This window comes from Tursiops truncatus, chromosome 11 (assembly GCF_011762595.2).
Source record: "Tursiops truncatus isolate mTurTru1 chromosome 11, mTurTru1.mat.Y, whole genome shotgun sequence".
In the NCBI taxonomy this organism is placed as follows: domain Eukaryota; kingdom Metazoa; phylum Chordata; class Mammalia; order Artiodactyla; family Delphinidae; genus Tursiops; species Tursiops truncatus.
Genome location: NC_047044.1, coordinates 46,095,759 through 46,112,642, shown reverse-complemented (window position 1 = coordinate 46,112,642; position 16,884 = coordinate 46,095,759). Strand labels below are relative to the sequence as shown.

Genomic DNA, 16,884 nt, shown 5'->3' with positions numbered 1-16,884 from the left:
ATAGATACCAAAAACAAAGTTTTTTCCTGTGATAAGAACTCTTAGGAACTACTCTCTTAACACTTTCAAATACTGTATACCACATAGCAGTGTTAACCACAGTCATCATGTTGTACATTACATCCGTAGTACATATTTATCTTATAACTGAAAGTTTGTACATTTTGACCACTTTCATCCAATTCATCCTCCCTCCACCCCTCACATCTGACTTAAAAAAAATTAATATTGACATTCCTGCTTTTTTTTTTCTTGGCATGTTCCTGAAAATCTTTTTCTAGTTTCTATTATTATTTTTAACTCTTTTGAATCACTGTACTAGGGATTAGGGGATAGCATTTTAGACACCCCATAAAATATCACCTACCTGATAAGAGGGACGGTTGCCCCCCACCATGTTTTCTTTTTGGTGGCTGCTGGTGGTGACCGACAGGGCTCCTTTCTTTCTGAGTAGGGGGGAAACAGCTGAGGAGGAGCAAAGGGTGGTTCTCCTTTCAGGCCAAGAATTTTAATCTTTTTTTTTTTTTTTTTTTTGCGTTACGCGGACCTCTCACTGTTGTGGCCTCTCTCGTTGCGGAGCACAGGCTCCGGACGTGCAGGCTCAGCGGCCATGGCTCACGGGCCTAGCCGATCTGCGGCATGTGGGATCTTCCCGGACCAGGGCTCGAACCCGTGTCCCCTGCATCGGCAGGCGGACTCTCAACCATTGCGCCACCAGGGAAGCCCTTTAATCTATTTTTAATGGGAAAGTGGTTTTTAAAGTTACTCAATCCAGTTCTTTTGGCCTTTAAATTGCAGAAATTCCTTCCTAATTCTGATAATAGTTTGCCTATTGGTCTTAGATTTTAGTGTATTTGTGAGAATTTGACTTTTGCTGGTTACCTAGATAGTTGAGTAAGGAGCTGGGAGAAGCAGCTTAGGGGACTGCTAATCAGATGCCATTTTAAACCACTATTCCATTCCGTCCTTTTTCAGCCCTAAAATACAAAAGTATGTACAAACCTGTGAACTGAGGGATACTCAGTGCTACAATGGTTTAGTAGAAAGTGAGGTCTCTTCCGTCCAGAGTGGTCAGAGCAGATGTATGAATGAGGATGAATTGAGTTGGGTCTTGAAGATAAAAGATAAATTTTGAGTAGATGGTTATTTCAGAGAGAGAGTCTGGCAGGAAAAAAAAAAAGTGTGGGAGCAGGAAATGATAAGGCATCTTTGAGAAATCTCATATCATCAGTTTGAGCTAGAGTTCAGTTGTGTAAAATGTATTTTGGAACCAGGGGGCAGGGTTATGTAGGAGAGTTGAAAGAGAAGCAAGAGTCATAGAAACAAGAGTATAAAAAGCCTCCTGAATCCAGAAAAGAGAGAATTCAGAGCATCAAGTTATATCAACCTCTGTTTTGGCTTCTCGCAGCATATTCTGCCCAAACCTGGAGGATTAAAAGCCTCTGGGATCCCTGTCTAAGGTCTTTTTGATCTTATGAGTAAATTTTCTAAGGATTCTGTGATAAACTGAGAGCCCTGGAAGCATTTTCATGCAAACTGACTTGGTCAGGAAGAACCACTTTTGTTTGTCAAGGGAAAGAAGAAGGAAACGAATATTATTTATTCAACATCTACTATTTGCCAAGCACTGTTCTAAGCACTTCCACATATGGTATCTCAATCTTCAGAGCATCCCTCTGAGGTATTATTTTCCCCCATTTCACAGGTGAAGAGATAACTAATAGGAACATGATAGCAGAATAAAGATTCAATCCAAGTTAGAACATAGAACCCAAGCTCCTTCTGCTTTGCCACCCAAAAGCAAGGGTAAGGTGGGCAGATTATGTTAGACTGTGCAGTGCCCTATGTAGAGTTGGGGTCAGTTGTTGGGGGGAAAGTTAGGATTACTGAATTATAATGTGGAGACAGTGCAGTATTCAAGGTACAAATTCAATCTTTACAAATTACAATCAAGGTACAAATTCATACTTGTCTGGGCTCAAACCCTGCCTCTCTCATGTCATTGTGGTGGACCTTTGGTCTGGCTATTTAGCCTTGTTACATCTCAACTTCCTCCTCTTTTGTGAAATGAATAATTCAGTGTACCTACTTCAGAGGATTAGTACAAGGATTAACCAGATAGTTTAAGTAAACTGCTTTTAAATAAGATGCCTGGCTACTAATAAATTTGGGTCATAATGAATAAAGTCCTATATAACTCTCACCTTCTACTTCTCTAAGAGACCCATTTTAAGAGATCTTCACAAAAACTCGAAAATTCTTTACACTGAGATTAACGTTTTGAAATCAATGGATAGATTCTATAGCTTGTCACTAAAGAAAAACACATCCTTCTTGATAACCTCTTTCTCTTAAAATTTCTTTTTATTATGGCAAAGCCATCTTCTCTGAACCCTAAACAATTCCAGAACACTTCACCTCAATGCCTCAGACAATGTCTTAAAGTTTAATTATGGAGTCGAACTGGTACAGGCTGTTGACCTTACAGAAAACACTTTCCACAAAACAGCCCTTATCATGAGGGCTCTTTTATCCTGGCCATGAAATATTACCATATGATGTCATTAGCTTGGAAAAATCTCTGCTTTTGTTAATTCTTATTTTCAAGGAACAACCAATATCTAGGTTAACTGAAATATAGTGGAATTAGGAAACAGAATCAGTAGAATCCACTTAAAAAGGTGTACACTTCTTAGTCATGTCTTGGGTTGGAGAGAAGAGATTAAATACACATCCACATTTTTTTTTTTTTTTTTTTTGCGGTACGCGGGCCTCTCACTGTTGTGGCCTCTCCCGTTGCAGAGCACAGGCTCCGGACGCGCAGGCTCAGCAGCCATGGCTCACGGGCCCAGCCGCTCTGCGGCATGTGGGATCTTCCCGGACCGGGGCACGAACCCGCGTCCCCTGCATTGGCAGGCGGACTCTCAACCACTGCGCCACCAGGGAAGCCCCACATATATTTTAAAGTGTTAATTTTTCTGTTATAAAAGTAACACATGTTCATTGTAGAAAATTTTAAACTTAGGAGTTTCAGGGACTTCCCTGGTGGTGCAGTGGTTAAGAATCCGCCTGCCAATGCAGGGGACATGGATTCGAGCCCTGCTCAGGGACAATCCCACATGCCATGGACCAACTAAGCCCGTGCGCTACAACTACTGTGCCTGTGCTCTAGAGCCTGTGAGCCACAACTACTGAGCCTGCGTCCCACAACTACTGAAGCCCGTGCCCAGAGCCCGTGCTCCACAACAAGAGAAGCCACCGCAATGAGAAGCCCGTGCAAAGCAACGAAGAGTAGCCTCTGCTTGCTGCAACTAGAGAAAGCCTGCTCACAACAATGAAGACCCAATGCAGCCAAAAGTAAATAAATTAATTAATTAATAAAGCTTAGGAGTTTCAAAAAAGAAATTAAAACCACTCAGTCTCATAAACATCACTAACATTTAAATTGACGTTTCAAATTTGCGATTTTATAGGCAGCACTGGGAGTGATTTATTGTTTTAATTTTTATTTCTTTGGTTATAGATGAGGATAAACACTTTCAAATGACTATTGTTCATTTATTGGTCATTACCTTTGAGAACTGTCTGTTCATCCTCTTTCTTAATGTTTATATTGTGGCATTAATGTACTTATTATTGATTGCTATGATAAGTAAGATACTATTTTTCAGACCCTATTGCATATATACATCTTATTGTTACTTTAAAATACTAAGGATTTTTTTAAAGTATATTTACATTTAGTCAAACACATTAAATTCTACAAATTAAATATTAAACTAAAAAGGAAAAGGTATCAATCTTTTCTTTTGTGGTTTCTTGCATTGCTTTAAAATCCATAGAAATTCTTCTCCTGGAAGTTTAGATATTTTTTAAAAACTTAATCTTTTAATCGATTTATAATTTATTTGGGGGTATGGTAAAGGTAAGAATAACCTAGGTTTTGTTTTTTTTTTTCCCTAAATAGGTTATCCATGTTTCTAACACTATTTACTAAACAATCTAGAGAAGGGATGTGTTTTATAAATATGGGAATATTAGGTTTTTAACTAGCTATCCCTGACTAATGATCTGGAGGAGAAAAATACCACTTTACTGAACTAAGAGAACGTACTTCTTCTCCACAGTATCCATAAACCAAATGGTAAGAAGTGAGGTGAGAATCAGAAAGACATCTCAAGAAGAAGACAAAACCGATGTAAGAAATTAAGAGAAAATTTAAACTAAGGGATGGGAACAAAAAATCTAAAGGATTTAGAGAAAATAATCAACAAAAATAACAGAAGGAGATCTGGACCTTTAATAAAAACGGAATGCGGAAAACTAAGAACACAAAGTCTTATTAAAAACTTTGCTTCTTTTTTTGTTACGTAACTCTGGCAAACTGTTTAGAATTTTTTTATACCTTATGACTGCTGTTGGACAAAAGGGAACATAATGAAAAGCTTTATCACACTCCCACTGTAGCACCAATTTTTATTTATGCCAAAAAATAAATAAGAGGGAGGAAATTCAAAAGATACCAATGCAAACAATTGAAGGAAAAAGCAAATTCTTAAGGAAAGGTAAAAGGAATGCAATAAACAGCATGCTAATTACAATTAAGTAAAAAGGAAAACATGTATAAATATTATGGGCCAGGGCCACACATTCATTTCAGCAAGAGAATATAAACATCTGTTGAAATTGTTCAGTTTTTGCCTTGCTGTTCCTAATTACCAAGAGGTGAAAAGAAAATACAAGCTAAAAATACATGAACAGTTGAGTGCTGGAATATCTCAGAAACTAGGCATTTCTTTTCCTGGTAGTTGGGACAATATGCTGCAGTTCAGAAGCTGGATTTAGGCAGAAAGGCTACAGTTTCCAGCATTGTGACCATGGCTCTAATCCTCAGATATGGCTGCTTTTTGCGGTACCTTGGCCACCAAGAACAGTGAGACTTCAAGTGTGGCCCCTCATTTTGTGCCCAACAAAGAATGGAAATGGGAGTAAGAGAACAAAATGAAACTGATCCTTTTGCCTGGAGTCCAGAAAGATGTACTTCTGAAACTACTGAACTATGAAATTACATTTCAGTGGGAAAATGGTGGCAGCTGCTTATCTCGAAGTACTTGAAACGGGAATGGAAAAAGATGCATCTAAAAATTATAAGAATAATTTAGTACAGAATGAAGGTGAACAGTTCTCTGAGAGCTTTTCCAGTCTTATTTTTTTTGTTCTGTCAAAAATATGCATAATTTGTTCAGAGCTGTCTATCAGTATACACATCTAATCCTACATGATGAGAAGAAAGAAGTTTAATATTGAAGTCCTCTCTAGATCTGAAATGTTGTGAGTCTGAGACCTTCAGGCCAACAGTTCCTCCCTGTGCATTAAATCATAATGATCATGAACCTGATAATCTTGGCTTGATCGTAACGGTGTGCTTAAGACCCCTGCCCACCTACTTGATGTTTCTGAATTCGTTTTGCTCATTAAATTTGTCCACATATTAAGTTTTCTAGGAGATTTCTAATAAAGACAAAAGAAAAAGAAAAGAAAAAGAAGCTCTAACTCATTTGAATAACAAAAGAAAAAACATCGAAATACAGAGATGGAATTCCTTTACTATGCATAGATTGACTGGCCTCCACAGTTCTTTTTTTTTTTTTAAAGAATTTTTTTTCTTAATTAATTAATTTATTTAGGGCTGTGTTGGGTCTTCGTTTCTGTGCGAGGGCTTTCTCTAGTTGTGGCAAGCGGGGGCCACTCTTCATTGTGGTGCATGGGCCTCTCACTATCGCTGCCTCCCTTGTTGCAGAGCACAGGCTCCAGACGCGCAGGCTCAGTAGTTGTGGCTCACGGGCCTAGTTGCTCCGCGGCATGTGGGATTTTCCCAGACCAGGGCTTGAACCTGTGTCCCCTGCATTAGCAGGCAGATTTTCAACCACTGTGCCACCAGGGAAGCCCCTCCACAGTTCTTTGAAACTCCAGATTCTATGATTTTTACGTTCTAAGGGTAATGGAATTAATGAATGGTTTGCTGTTTCCTTCCATCTCTTTACCTTCAAATAAATTATGTATAGTGCTAACCCCTATCCTGGATCTCTTGAAAGATGAGAGGGCAAATTAAAAAAAGAGAAAAAAAAAAAAAGAGAGAAAAAAAAAAAGAGGAGGATATGGAGTGCTAAGTTAAATTGTGACAAATTCAAAGCTCTTGGAAAGTTAAATGGTGACATAAATGCAGTATTACTAATTTCTAGAAGCTGAAATAAATGAATAGGTATTGTGACCATCTATAATAAAATTTCCCAAAGGAAATCCTGTAGGGAAGACATGTATTAAGTATAAAAGATACCAGGCCCAGGCCCAGGAAGATGAAAAACAAATTTCACTCTAAAGTAAAAAGAAAAATCTTACAATGTAGAGAAAATTTTTGGTTTGATAAATGATTGATTTCCTTACTTGAAAGCACCTGTTTCACTAGGTAGAACATTCCTGACTCTTTTGAGTGATTAAATAAATATTTTTTAATTCATACAATGATATCTGACCTTTTATATATGTACAGCATGAGGTAAAATTTACTACACCCTTCTTTCATTATTTTAAAAAATAAAAATCAAAACAATCATTAAAAAAATAAATTGAACTTGTTACATTGTTCTTTGAGCATTGACCTTGGAATCTGAGTTTAAATCAATGCTCTGGGGCTTCCCTGGTGGCGCAGTGGTTGAGAGTCCACCTGCCAATGCAGGGGACACGGATTCGTGCCCCGGTCTGGGAAGATCCCACATGCCGTGGAGCGGCTGGGCCCGTGAGCCATGGCCGCGGAGCCTGTGCGTCCGGAGCCTGTGCTCTGCAACGGGAGAGGCCACAATAGCAAGAGGCCCGTGTACCGCAAAAAAAAAAAAAAAAAAAAAAAAAAAAAAAAAAAAATCAATGCTCTGCACTTCACTAAGCTCTTTCAGCCTCAGACTCCTTAATCTGCAAATGGGGACAATAATAAAACTCACAGGATTTGTTCACATTTTAAAAGATAAAGAAGCAAAAATATATGCACATTTCTAGCCTAATAACTGGCATATAACATAATATGTGAATGATTATAGTAATTAATAATGATCATGTGATAATTCTTATTTCACTTCATGCACACATGGCTGTGTGGCAGCTATATGGCATATACTGATAAACATTTGAAGAAGGCAAGGTTAGGAAAGTTGGTTAGTGATGAAGAGTCAGTAGCAGTGTTACATATGCAAAGTCAGTGGTCACCTACGTTGGGACCATTTTTCATTCCTCAAGCCCTTAAAATTCTTACCTTAATAACTTTTTTCAGATTCAAAAATAATGCATAGTCACCATGAAAATTAAAAATATAGATACAAGAAAGAAAAATATCCTATAATACCAACACGAAGAGTAATTGCTAATAACATTTTAAGTGTCTGTCCTTCAAGTTTTAAACATGTATATATATGCATGACAAAAATCTAGATTTTTTAGTCTACATATTCTTTTATGGCTTGCTTTTTATTTAACTAAATATATCACAAATATATTTATTTGTGTCTTTGTGTCTTCAAATTTATTTACACACGAATTGCCAACACTATATAGCACTCCATTGGACGGATGTATCAGTCTGTATGTACCCTAGGTCTGAAGTGGGTTTCTTCTAGACAGCATATATACAGGTCTTCTTTTTGTATCCATTCAGCTAGTCTACGTCTTTTGGTTGGAGCATTTAATCCATTCACATTTAAGGTAATTATCGATATGTATGTTCCTATTACCATTTTCTTACTTGTTTTGGGTTTGTTATTGTAGGTCTTTTCCTTCTCTTGTGTTTCCTGCCTAGAGAAGTTCCTTTAGCATTTGCTGTAAAGCTGGTTTGGTGGTACTGAATTCTCTTAACTTTTGCTTGTCTGTAAAGGTTTTAATTTCTCCATCGAATCTGAATGAGATCCTTGCTGGGTAGAGTAATCTTGGTTGTAGGTTTTTCTCTTTTATCACTTTAAATATATCCTGCCACTCCCTTCTGGCTTGCAGAGTTTCTGCTGAAAGATCAGCTGTTAACTTTATGGGGATTCCCTTGTATGTTATTTGTTGTTTTTCCCTTGCTACTTTTAATATTTTTTCCTTGTACTTTATTTCTGATAGTTTGATTAATATGTGTCTTGGTGTGTTTCTCCTTGGATTTATCCTGTATGGGACTCTCTGTGCTTCCTGGACTTTACTAACTATTTCCTTACCCATATTAGGGAAGTTTTCAACTATAATCTCTTCAAATATTTTCTCAGACCCTTTCTTTTTCTCTTCTTCTTCTGGGACCCCTATAATTCGAATTTTGGTGTGTTTAATGTTGTCCCAGAGGTCTCTGAGACTGTCCTCAATTCTTTTTATTCTGTTTTCTTTATTTGGCTCTGCTGTAGTTATTTCCACTATTTTGTCTTCCAGGTCACTTATCCGTTCTTCTGCCTCAGTTTTTCTGCTACTGATTCCTTCTATAGAATTTTTAATTTCATTTATTGTGTTGTTCATGATTGTTTGTTTGCTGTTTAGTTCTTCTAGGTCCTTTTTAAACGTTTCGTGTATTTTCTCCATTCTATTTCCAAGATTTTGGATCATCTTTACTATAATTATTCTGAATTCTTTTTCAGGTAGACTGCTTATTTCCTCCTCATTTGTTATGTGTGGTGGGTTTTTACCTTGCTCCTTCATCTGCTGTGTGTTTCTCTGTCTTCTCATTTTGCTTATCTTACTGTGTTTGGGGTCTCCTTTGCACAGGCTGCACATTCATGGTTCCCGTTGTTTTTGGTGTCTGCCCTCAGTGGCTAAGGTTGGTTCAGTGGGTTGTGTAGCCTTCCTGGTGGAGGGGACTAGTGCCTGTGTTCTGGTGGATGAGGCTGGATCTTGTCTTTCTGGTGGGCAGGTCCATGTCTGGTAGTGTGTTTTGGGGTGTCTGGGACCTTATTATGATTTTAGGCAGCCTCTCTGCTAATGGGTATGGTTGTGTTGCTGTCTTGCTTGTTGTTTGGCATAGGGTGTCCAGCACTGTAGCTTGCTGGTTGTTGAGTGGAGCTGGGTCTTGTCGTTGAGATGGAGATCTCTGGGAGATTTTTGCCATTTGATATTATGTGGAGCTGGGAGGTCTCTGGTGGACCAATGTCCTGAACTTGGCTGTCCGCGCTCAGAGGCACTGCCCTGACACCTGGCTGGAGCACTGAGAGCCTGTCATCCACACCACTCAGAATAAAAGGGAGAAAAAAAGAAAAAAAGAAAAAGATAAATTAAAATAAAATGAAAAAGTTATTAACATAAAAAACAAAAAATAAGTATTAAAAATTTTTTTGAATTAAAAAGAAAGAAAGAAGAGAACCACCAAACCAAAAAAAAAATCCACCAATGATAACAAGCACTGAAAACTATACTAAAACAAACAAACAAAACCGGACAGACAGAAGCCCAGGACAAATGGTAAAAGCAAAGCTATACAGACAAAATCACACACAGAAGCATATGCATACACACTCACAAAAAGAGAAAAAGGGGAAAAAAAATATATATCTTTGCTCCCAAAGTCCACCTCCTCAATTTGGGATGATTCGTTGTCTCTTCAGGTATTCCACAGATGCAGGGTACATCAAGTTGATTGTGGAGATTTAATCCGCTGCTTCTGAGGCTGCTGGGAGAGATTTCCCTTTCTCTTCTTTGTTCGCACAGCTGCTGGGATTCAGCTTTGGATTTGGCCCTGCCTCTGCATGTAGGTCGCCTGAGGGCATCTGGTCTTCGCTCAGACAGGACAGGGTTAAAGGAGCAGATGATTAGGGGGCTCTGGCTCACTCAGGCCATGGGGAGGGATGGGTACAGCAGAGGCCAGTGTGACACTGCACCAGCCTGAGGCAGGCCATGTGTTCTCCTGGGGAAGTTGTCCCTGGATCAAGGGACCCTGGCAGTGGTGGGCTGCACAGGCTCCAGGAAGGGGAGGTGTGGATAGTGACCTCTGCTCGCACACAGGCTTCTTGGTGGCTGCAGCAGCAGCCTTAGGGTCTCATGCCTGTCTCTGGGGTCTGCGCTGATAGCCACAGCTTGCACCCGTCTCTGGAGCTCCTTTAAGTGGCACCGTTAATTCCCTCTCCTTGCGCACCAGGAAACAAAGAGGCAAGAAAAAGTCTCTAGCCTGTTCGGCAGTTCCAGACTTTTCCCCGGACTCCCTCCCGGCTAGCTGTGGGGCACTAGCCTCCTTCAGGCTGTGTTCACGCAGCCAACCCCAGTCCTCTCTCTGGGATCCAACCTCCAAAGCCCGAGCCTCAGCTCCCAGCCCCAACCCATCCTGGCGGGTGAGCAGACAAGCTTCTTGGGCTGGTGAGTGCTGGTCGGCACCAATTGTCTGTGCGGGAATCTCTCCACTTTGCCCTCTGCACCTCTGTTGCTGCGCTCTCCTCTGTGGCTCCGAAGCTTCCCCCCTCCGCCACCCGCAGTCTCCGCCCACGAAGGGGCTTCCTAGTGTGTGGAAACCTTTCCTCCTTCACAGCTCTCTCCCAGTGGTGCAGGTCCTGTCCCTATTCTTTTGTCTCTGTTTTTTCTTTTTTCTTTTGCCCTACCCAGGTACGTGGGGGGTTTCTTGCCTTTTGGGAGGTCTGAGGTCTTCTGCCAGCATTCAGTAGGTGTTCAGTAGGAGTTGTTCTACATGTAGACGTATTTCTGGTGTATTTGTGGGGAGGAAGGTGATCTCTGAGTCTTACTCTTCCGCCATCTTGAAGCTCCTCCTCCACTTGCAGAGTTTCTGTTGAAAGATCAGCTGTTAACCTTATGGGGATTCCCTTGTATGTTATTTGTTGCTTTTCCCTTGCTGTTTTTAATATTTTTTCTTTGTATTTAATTTTTGATAGTTTGATTAATATGTGTCTCGGTGTGTTTCTCTTTGGGTTTATCCTGTATGGGACTCTCTGTGCTTCCTGGAGTTGATTGACTCTTTCCTTTCCCATGTTAGGGAAGTTTTTGACTATAATCTCTTCAAATATTTTCTCAGACCCTTTCTTTTTCTCTTCTTCTTCTGGGACCCCTATAATTCAAATGTTGGTGCATTTAATGTTGTCCTAGAGGTCTCTGAGGCAGAGGTCTCAATTCTTTTCATTCTTTTTTCTTTATTCTGCTCCCTGGCAAGTTATCTCCACTGTTTTATCTTCCAGCTCACTTATCCATTCTTCTGCCTCAGTAATTCTGCTATTGATTCCTTCTAGAGTATTTTTAATTTCAGTTATTGTGTTCATCACTGTTTGTTTGGTCTTTAGTTATTCTAGATACTTGTTAAATGTTTCTTGTATTTTCTCCATTCTGTTTCTGAGATTTTGGATTATCTTTACTTTATTACTCTGAGTTCTTTTTCAGGTAGGTTGCTTATTTCGTCTTCATTTATTGGTCTTGTAGGTTTTTACCTTGCTCCTTTGTCTGTAACATATTTTCTTGTCGTTTCTTTCTTTTTTTTTTTTTTTGATGGGTGGGGCTGTATTCCTGTCTTACTGGTTGTTTGTCCTGAGATGTCCAGCACTGTAATTTGCAGGCAGTTGGATAGAGCTGGGTCTTGGTGCTGAGATAAGGACCTCCAAGAGGCCTCACTCCAATTAATATTCTCTGGGGTCTGTGGTTCTCTGTTAGTCCAGCAGTTTGGACTCAGAGCTGCCACCTCAGGAGCTCAGGCCCAACCTCTGGCCTAGGAACCAAGATTCCGCAAGTGGTCTCTGGGGGTTCCTCCCATCCCCTTAGGTGTCCTTGGTCCCCCACCAGTGCCTGGTAGGTGCCCTAGTTGTGTGGAGACATGAATTCCATGTCCTCCTAGTTCGTCAACTTGACTCTGCCCTCCAATGGATGTGTCATAGTTTACTTAACTAATACCTTATTTTTGGACACTAAGTTGTTTTCAGTTTTTCACCATTATAGACAAGACTACAAATGAATATCCTTGAATCTAATGTTTGTATATTTCCATGATTATTTTTAGGTCAAGGAGTTTTAAAAACTAACTCAAAATCTCTGAGTTTGGATAAATCACTGGATACATGGAGAATGGAAGAAACATGAAGACTGACTCTTGGGGTTCACTGACATTGAATTAGCTTAGACCCTCTTCATCTCTTGTTCAGACTTTTGCAGTAGCTTCCTAGCAAACTTTCCTAACTCTAAAGTCTCCTAGTCCAAAGCATTTTGTTCCAGATTTCACCAGAATGATGTTTGAGTACTGAAAAAATGATAATAAAACCCATGTATAGCTGCCCTTGGACATGAATTGCTTTCTCATCTATTCCCTATATATTTCCCCAGCCTCATCTCCTCTCACATCCTTATCTAGATCTGTGCTCCAGGCAGGCCAATCAACCTGCAACTCTGCTTTCTATGTCTGAAATGCACTTGCCCAAATGCTATGGTCTCTTCCCTCTGAATCCTCTTAACAATTTTTTTCCAAAATGTCTCTAGTAATATCATATTCACTAGAAATGATATATCTTAAAGTGTGAATTCCTTGAGGGCAAAGATTTTGACTTTAGTCTTCCCTCTGTATCTAGTCTTGAACACATGGAAAGCAACACTTTTGTCATATGCATGTATAAATAGTTGCAAATGAATTGGTTACGGTAATTCTATGTGTAATTACTGTGCTCCACTGGCTTTTCCAACCCTCTGAAAACAGGGGAAATGGGAAATCATGTTAGACAGGAGTTTGAAAATTTAAAATGGAGAGCCAAGCTTATCTAGGTACTGTAAATGTTACAGCGGGTATTTAGTTTGAGTCTTAATGAATATCAATGATGTCTGAGCATTAACATCCTAAAGTGCTATGGTGATTTCGTTTGTAAAAAAGAGAAAAAAAAGTAGTGCTTTGTCTTGTATCCAAGTATGATTAATTTTTTCTCTTTTTTTGGCATTTGGTATTGTTTTGACTGTCACTCATGGTGAGGAGGCTGTTTCCCTTTTAACAAAAGAACAAAATGACGGTAGCTCTAATTTTAGTTCCCAAGTTTACTTTTTCCAAGTTCATATGTTAAGAAAAAGATGATGCTGAGGAAACATTAATAAGTGTCAATGAATAAACCATTCTTTCTGAAATGAGAAATCTTTCTTTGAATTTTAGCTGATTTATATACAAACATACATACATACACACTCACACAATGATGTTTCCTAAGTAACACAATACAATTAATAACTCCCTGTCTCTTGAAGTAACCAATTACCAAAGAACCCTTTTAGTACTGAACATTACAACTCAATTAAATACATTCACTTACTTTCAAGACCAGAAATGACACACACGATTACAATGACCCATACAGCCCAGCTAAAATGCCAATCATCAAAAAATATACAACTTCTCAGATGCTTCAGTTTTTTTTAACAACATCTGGTGGTTCAGCCCAAGTTTTTTAAACCAAACTCTGCAATTCTTACAGAAATCTAGCTGCTTTTTAGTTTAAGACTACTTTTTAAGTTTTAACTAGCAATGAAGGCACAGTTTTATTCCTCAGTGGTACAACATGAAATATAGCTATAAAGCAACATAACTGATATTGCTAAGTCTGTATGTAAGAGAATTTAAGTGCAAAAATGTAGTAGAGCTGTAAGTATTTTCACCTCTGGCTGCAGCTAGAGTGAATGCTGATAGTACATCTCAGGAAAGAAACCTACATAGAAGATTCAAATATTTTGCTGCCTGTTACGGAATAGAATAATGACTAGGAAGTTATAGGGGTAGAGAATATTTATTTATCTTTAAGAGCACATTGCTTTATACCAAACCCTCGAAGTTCCTTTTAATCACTGGAGAAGAACATTCATAAAATTAAAATTTCACAAAGAAAAATTTCACATTTAATGGAAAGAATTAGATATTTTGAAAAAGTAATTCAATTTAATGTCTATCTGAAAGCTTCTAGAAGTCCTTCTCAGTTATTTGATGTGAGAAGCAGGTGTCTTAAGCCTTTAGCTGGAGTCCATCATGGTCTCCCTTTACCTAAAATGAACTCAGTCAAAATTATGAAAATCTACTGCCTCCAGAGCTTCCCCAGATGTTTATCCAAGAACAGTAATTTATTTAAATATACATTCCTGTGTTTGTTCAGTGTTCATTTAAAAGTGCACCACCCAGCAATGCCGTCGCGGGCCTTGGTCAGTTCAAATGCTTTAGGAATAAACCAGGATGATGGTGGCCAGCTAAAGTCATTGGCCTTTCACCTTGGAATTTCGGAGTAGGGAGTTGCTTCCTCTTGGCCAGTGAAGAGTAAATGATTTTGCTGGGTTACTTTGTGGCCATGGATTGTATCTAAAGTGCCATCAGTTCTCAGGTGGAAGGAAGGCCTCAATTACCTGGGAGAGTTGTGTTAGTGATAAACGAAGAGAGTGACACTTGATCATGAGGATTTCATTCTTGCCAATGTAAATACACAATCATGCTATCAGTCACGCCTACTACAAGGATAGATGTTTAAATATAAATTATTGAACAAAGTTGCTAATAGTTAAAACAAGCCTTCTCCCCCTCAAGTAACTGGGATTTGTTGATCTGATGCCATTCATAATAATTCATTTTTATTTCTGGGTCTTCTCTTATCCACTGTCAGATGAAATAAGTGCAAGATAACTCTGAAAATAGAATAGCCATTCACCCAAGGAGAGATATCATGCATACCAGACAAAGTAAAGAATTCTTACTTTGGATTCTGTGTTTTATTATCTATATTATGTTCAAGGAGCAGATGGACTGGTAAAAAATAAATATTTCTGGAATGCAAAATGCCATACACATTTTTAAGAGTGAACTGAAATTTGTCATGTAAAGGATACTTTTATACTTGTTGTAGGAAATACATCCCTTTCCTTTTCCATAAATAAAAATGTTCTAAATTATCACATTTCAACCAAATCAAATAAAGTGGAAAAAATGTCAGAAGCACCATCCAACTAATTTTCTAGAAATAGCCAACATTTTGCTATAAAATTAAAGTTATATATACTTCCCCCTTTGTTATTGAGGTGTAATTTACATACCATAAAGTTTTCTTTTTTAAAGTGTGCAATTCAACAGTTTTTAGTAGAGTTTATATGCTGTGTAAACAACACAATAATCAATTTTACAAGCTGACCCTTGAACAACATAGGAAAATCCATGTATTTATTGAAAAAAAAAATCCATGTACAAGAGGACCTGTGCAGCTGAAATCTGTGTTGTTCAAGAGTCAACTGTATAACATTTTCCTCACCCCAAAAGGAACTCCCTACTCATTAGAGGTTACTCCCCATTCCTCCTTTTCCCAGTCCCTGGAAACCACTAATCTACTTTCTGTGTCTATGAATTTGCCTATTTTGGACATTTCATATAAATGGAACTTATGCATCTGACTTCTTTCACTTAGTTTAATGTTTTCAAGGTTCATCCATGTTGTAGTAGCTATCAGTACTTCACTCCTTTTTACGGCACAGTGTATTCTATTGTATGGCTATACCACATTTATTTATTCATTTATCAGTTGATGAACATTTGGATAGTTTCCACTTTGGGCTGTTATGAATAATGCTGCTAGGAACATTTGTGTACAAGTTTTTTTGTGTGTGGCCATGTGTTTTCATTTCTCCTGGGTATACATGTTGGAGTGGGATTGCTTGGTCATATGGTAGTTCTAGGTTTAACTTTATGAGAAACTGCGAAATGTTTTTCTAAAGTGGCTGACCATTTTACATTTCCACTAGCAATATATGAGGGCTCTAATTTCCCCACATCCTTGCCAATGCTTGCTATTGTCTATAGTTTTGATTGAGGCTATCCTAGTGGGTGTGAAGTGGTCTGTTATTTGGTTTTGATTGCATTTCCTTAATGACTAATGAGGTTGAGCATCTCCTTATGTGCTTACTGGTGACTTGTATACAGTGTCTTCTATGGAGAAATGTCTATTCAAACACTTTGCCCATTTTAAAACTGGGTTATTTGTTTTTTTTATTTTTGAGTTGAAAAGTTATTTATACATTCTGGACGCTAGACCCTTATCAGATATAAGATTTGCCAATATTTTCTCCAATTTTGTGCATTGCCTTTTTATTTTCTTGAGCGTATCTGTGATGGTTAATTTTATATGTCAGCTTGACTGTGCCAGGGGATGGCCAGATATTTGGTCAGTCATCATTCTAGGTGTTCTGAGGTGAGACTAACATTTAAATCAGTTGACTGAGTAAAGCAGATTGCCTTCTTTCCCTCCATAATATAAGTGGGTCTCATCTAATCAGTGGAAGGCCTGAGTAAAACAAAAAGGCTGACTTCTCCTAATTAACAGAGAATTCTTCCTGCCTGACAGCCTTTGAACTAGGAAATCAATTTGTTCCTGCCTTTGGACTTGAACTGAAACACTGACTCTTCCTGGGTTGCAAATCTGCCAGCCTACACATACTGGAACCACATCAGCTCTCTGGGTCTCCAGCTTGCCTACTCACCCTACAGATCTTGGGACTTGCGAGCTTCCATAATCACGTGAGCCAATTCCTTATAATGAATCTCTTTACATACGTGTGTGTGTGTGTAAATACATCCTATCAGTTGTTTCTCTGGAGAACCCTGACTTACATACTCTCCTTTGAAGCACAAACATTTTTATTTTGATGAAGTCCAAGTTACCTATTTTTTCTTTGGTGGTTGTGTTTTTGGTGTCATAACTGAGAAATCATTGCCTAATCCAAGGTAATGAAGACTTACGCCTATGTTTTCTAGGAGTTTTATAGTTTTATCTCTTACATTTAGGTATTTGAGATGTAGTAAGGCAGAAAGATACATACTTTGGGGTATGATTTGTATAGAGTTTATGAAAAATTATACTATATATCGTTTATGTTTTATATATTATTTATGATATACACTAT

The 16,884-nt window shown here is 38.5% G+C and overlaps 1 protein-coding gene across 8 annotated transcripts in view; it reads right to left on the bottom strand.

Annotated features, from left to right (window-relative positions):
* The window catches only part of PTPRR (protein tyrosine phosphatase receptor type R), a 259,427-nt gene that overhangs the window by 49,287 nt on the left and 193,256 nt on the right, over window positions 1–16,884 (bottom strand). For 7 of the 8 annotated variants that reach the window (XM_073789229.1, XM_073789233.1, XM_073789232.1 and 4 more), the window contains one exon: window positions 1,003–1,110. The exons of the other annotated variant lie outside the window; for it this stretch is intronic. In XM_073789229.1, the coding sequence (XP_073645330.1) occupies window positions 1,003–1,110 (108 nt within the window). The remainder of the gene's footprint in view (window positions 1–1,002; window positions 1,111–16,884) is intronic. 8 annotated transcript variants of the gene reach the window in all.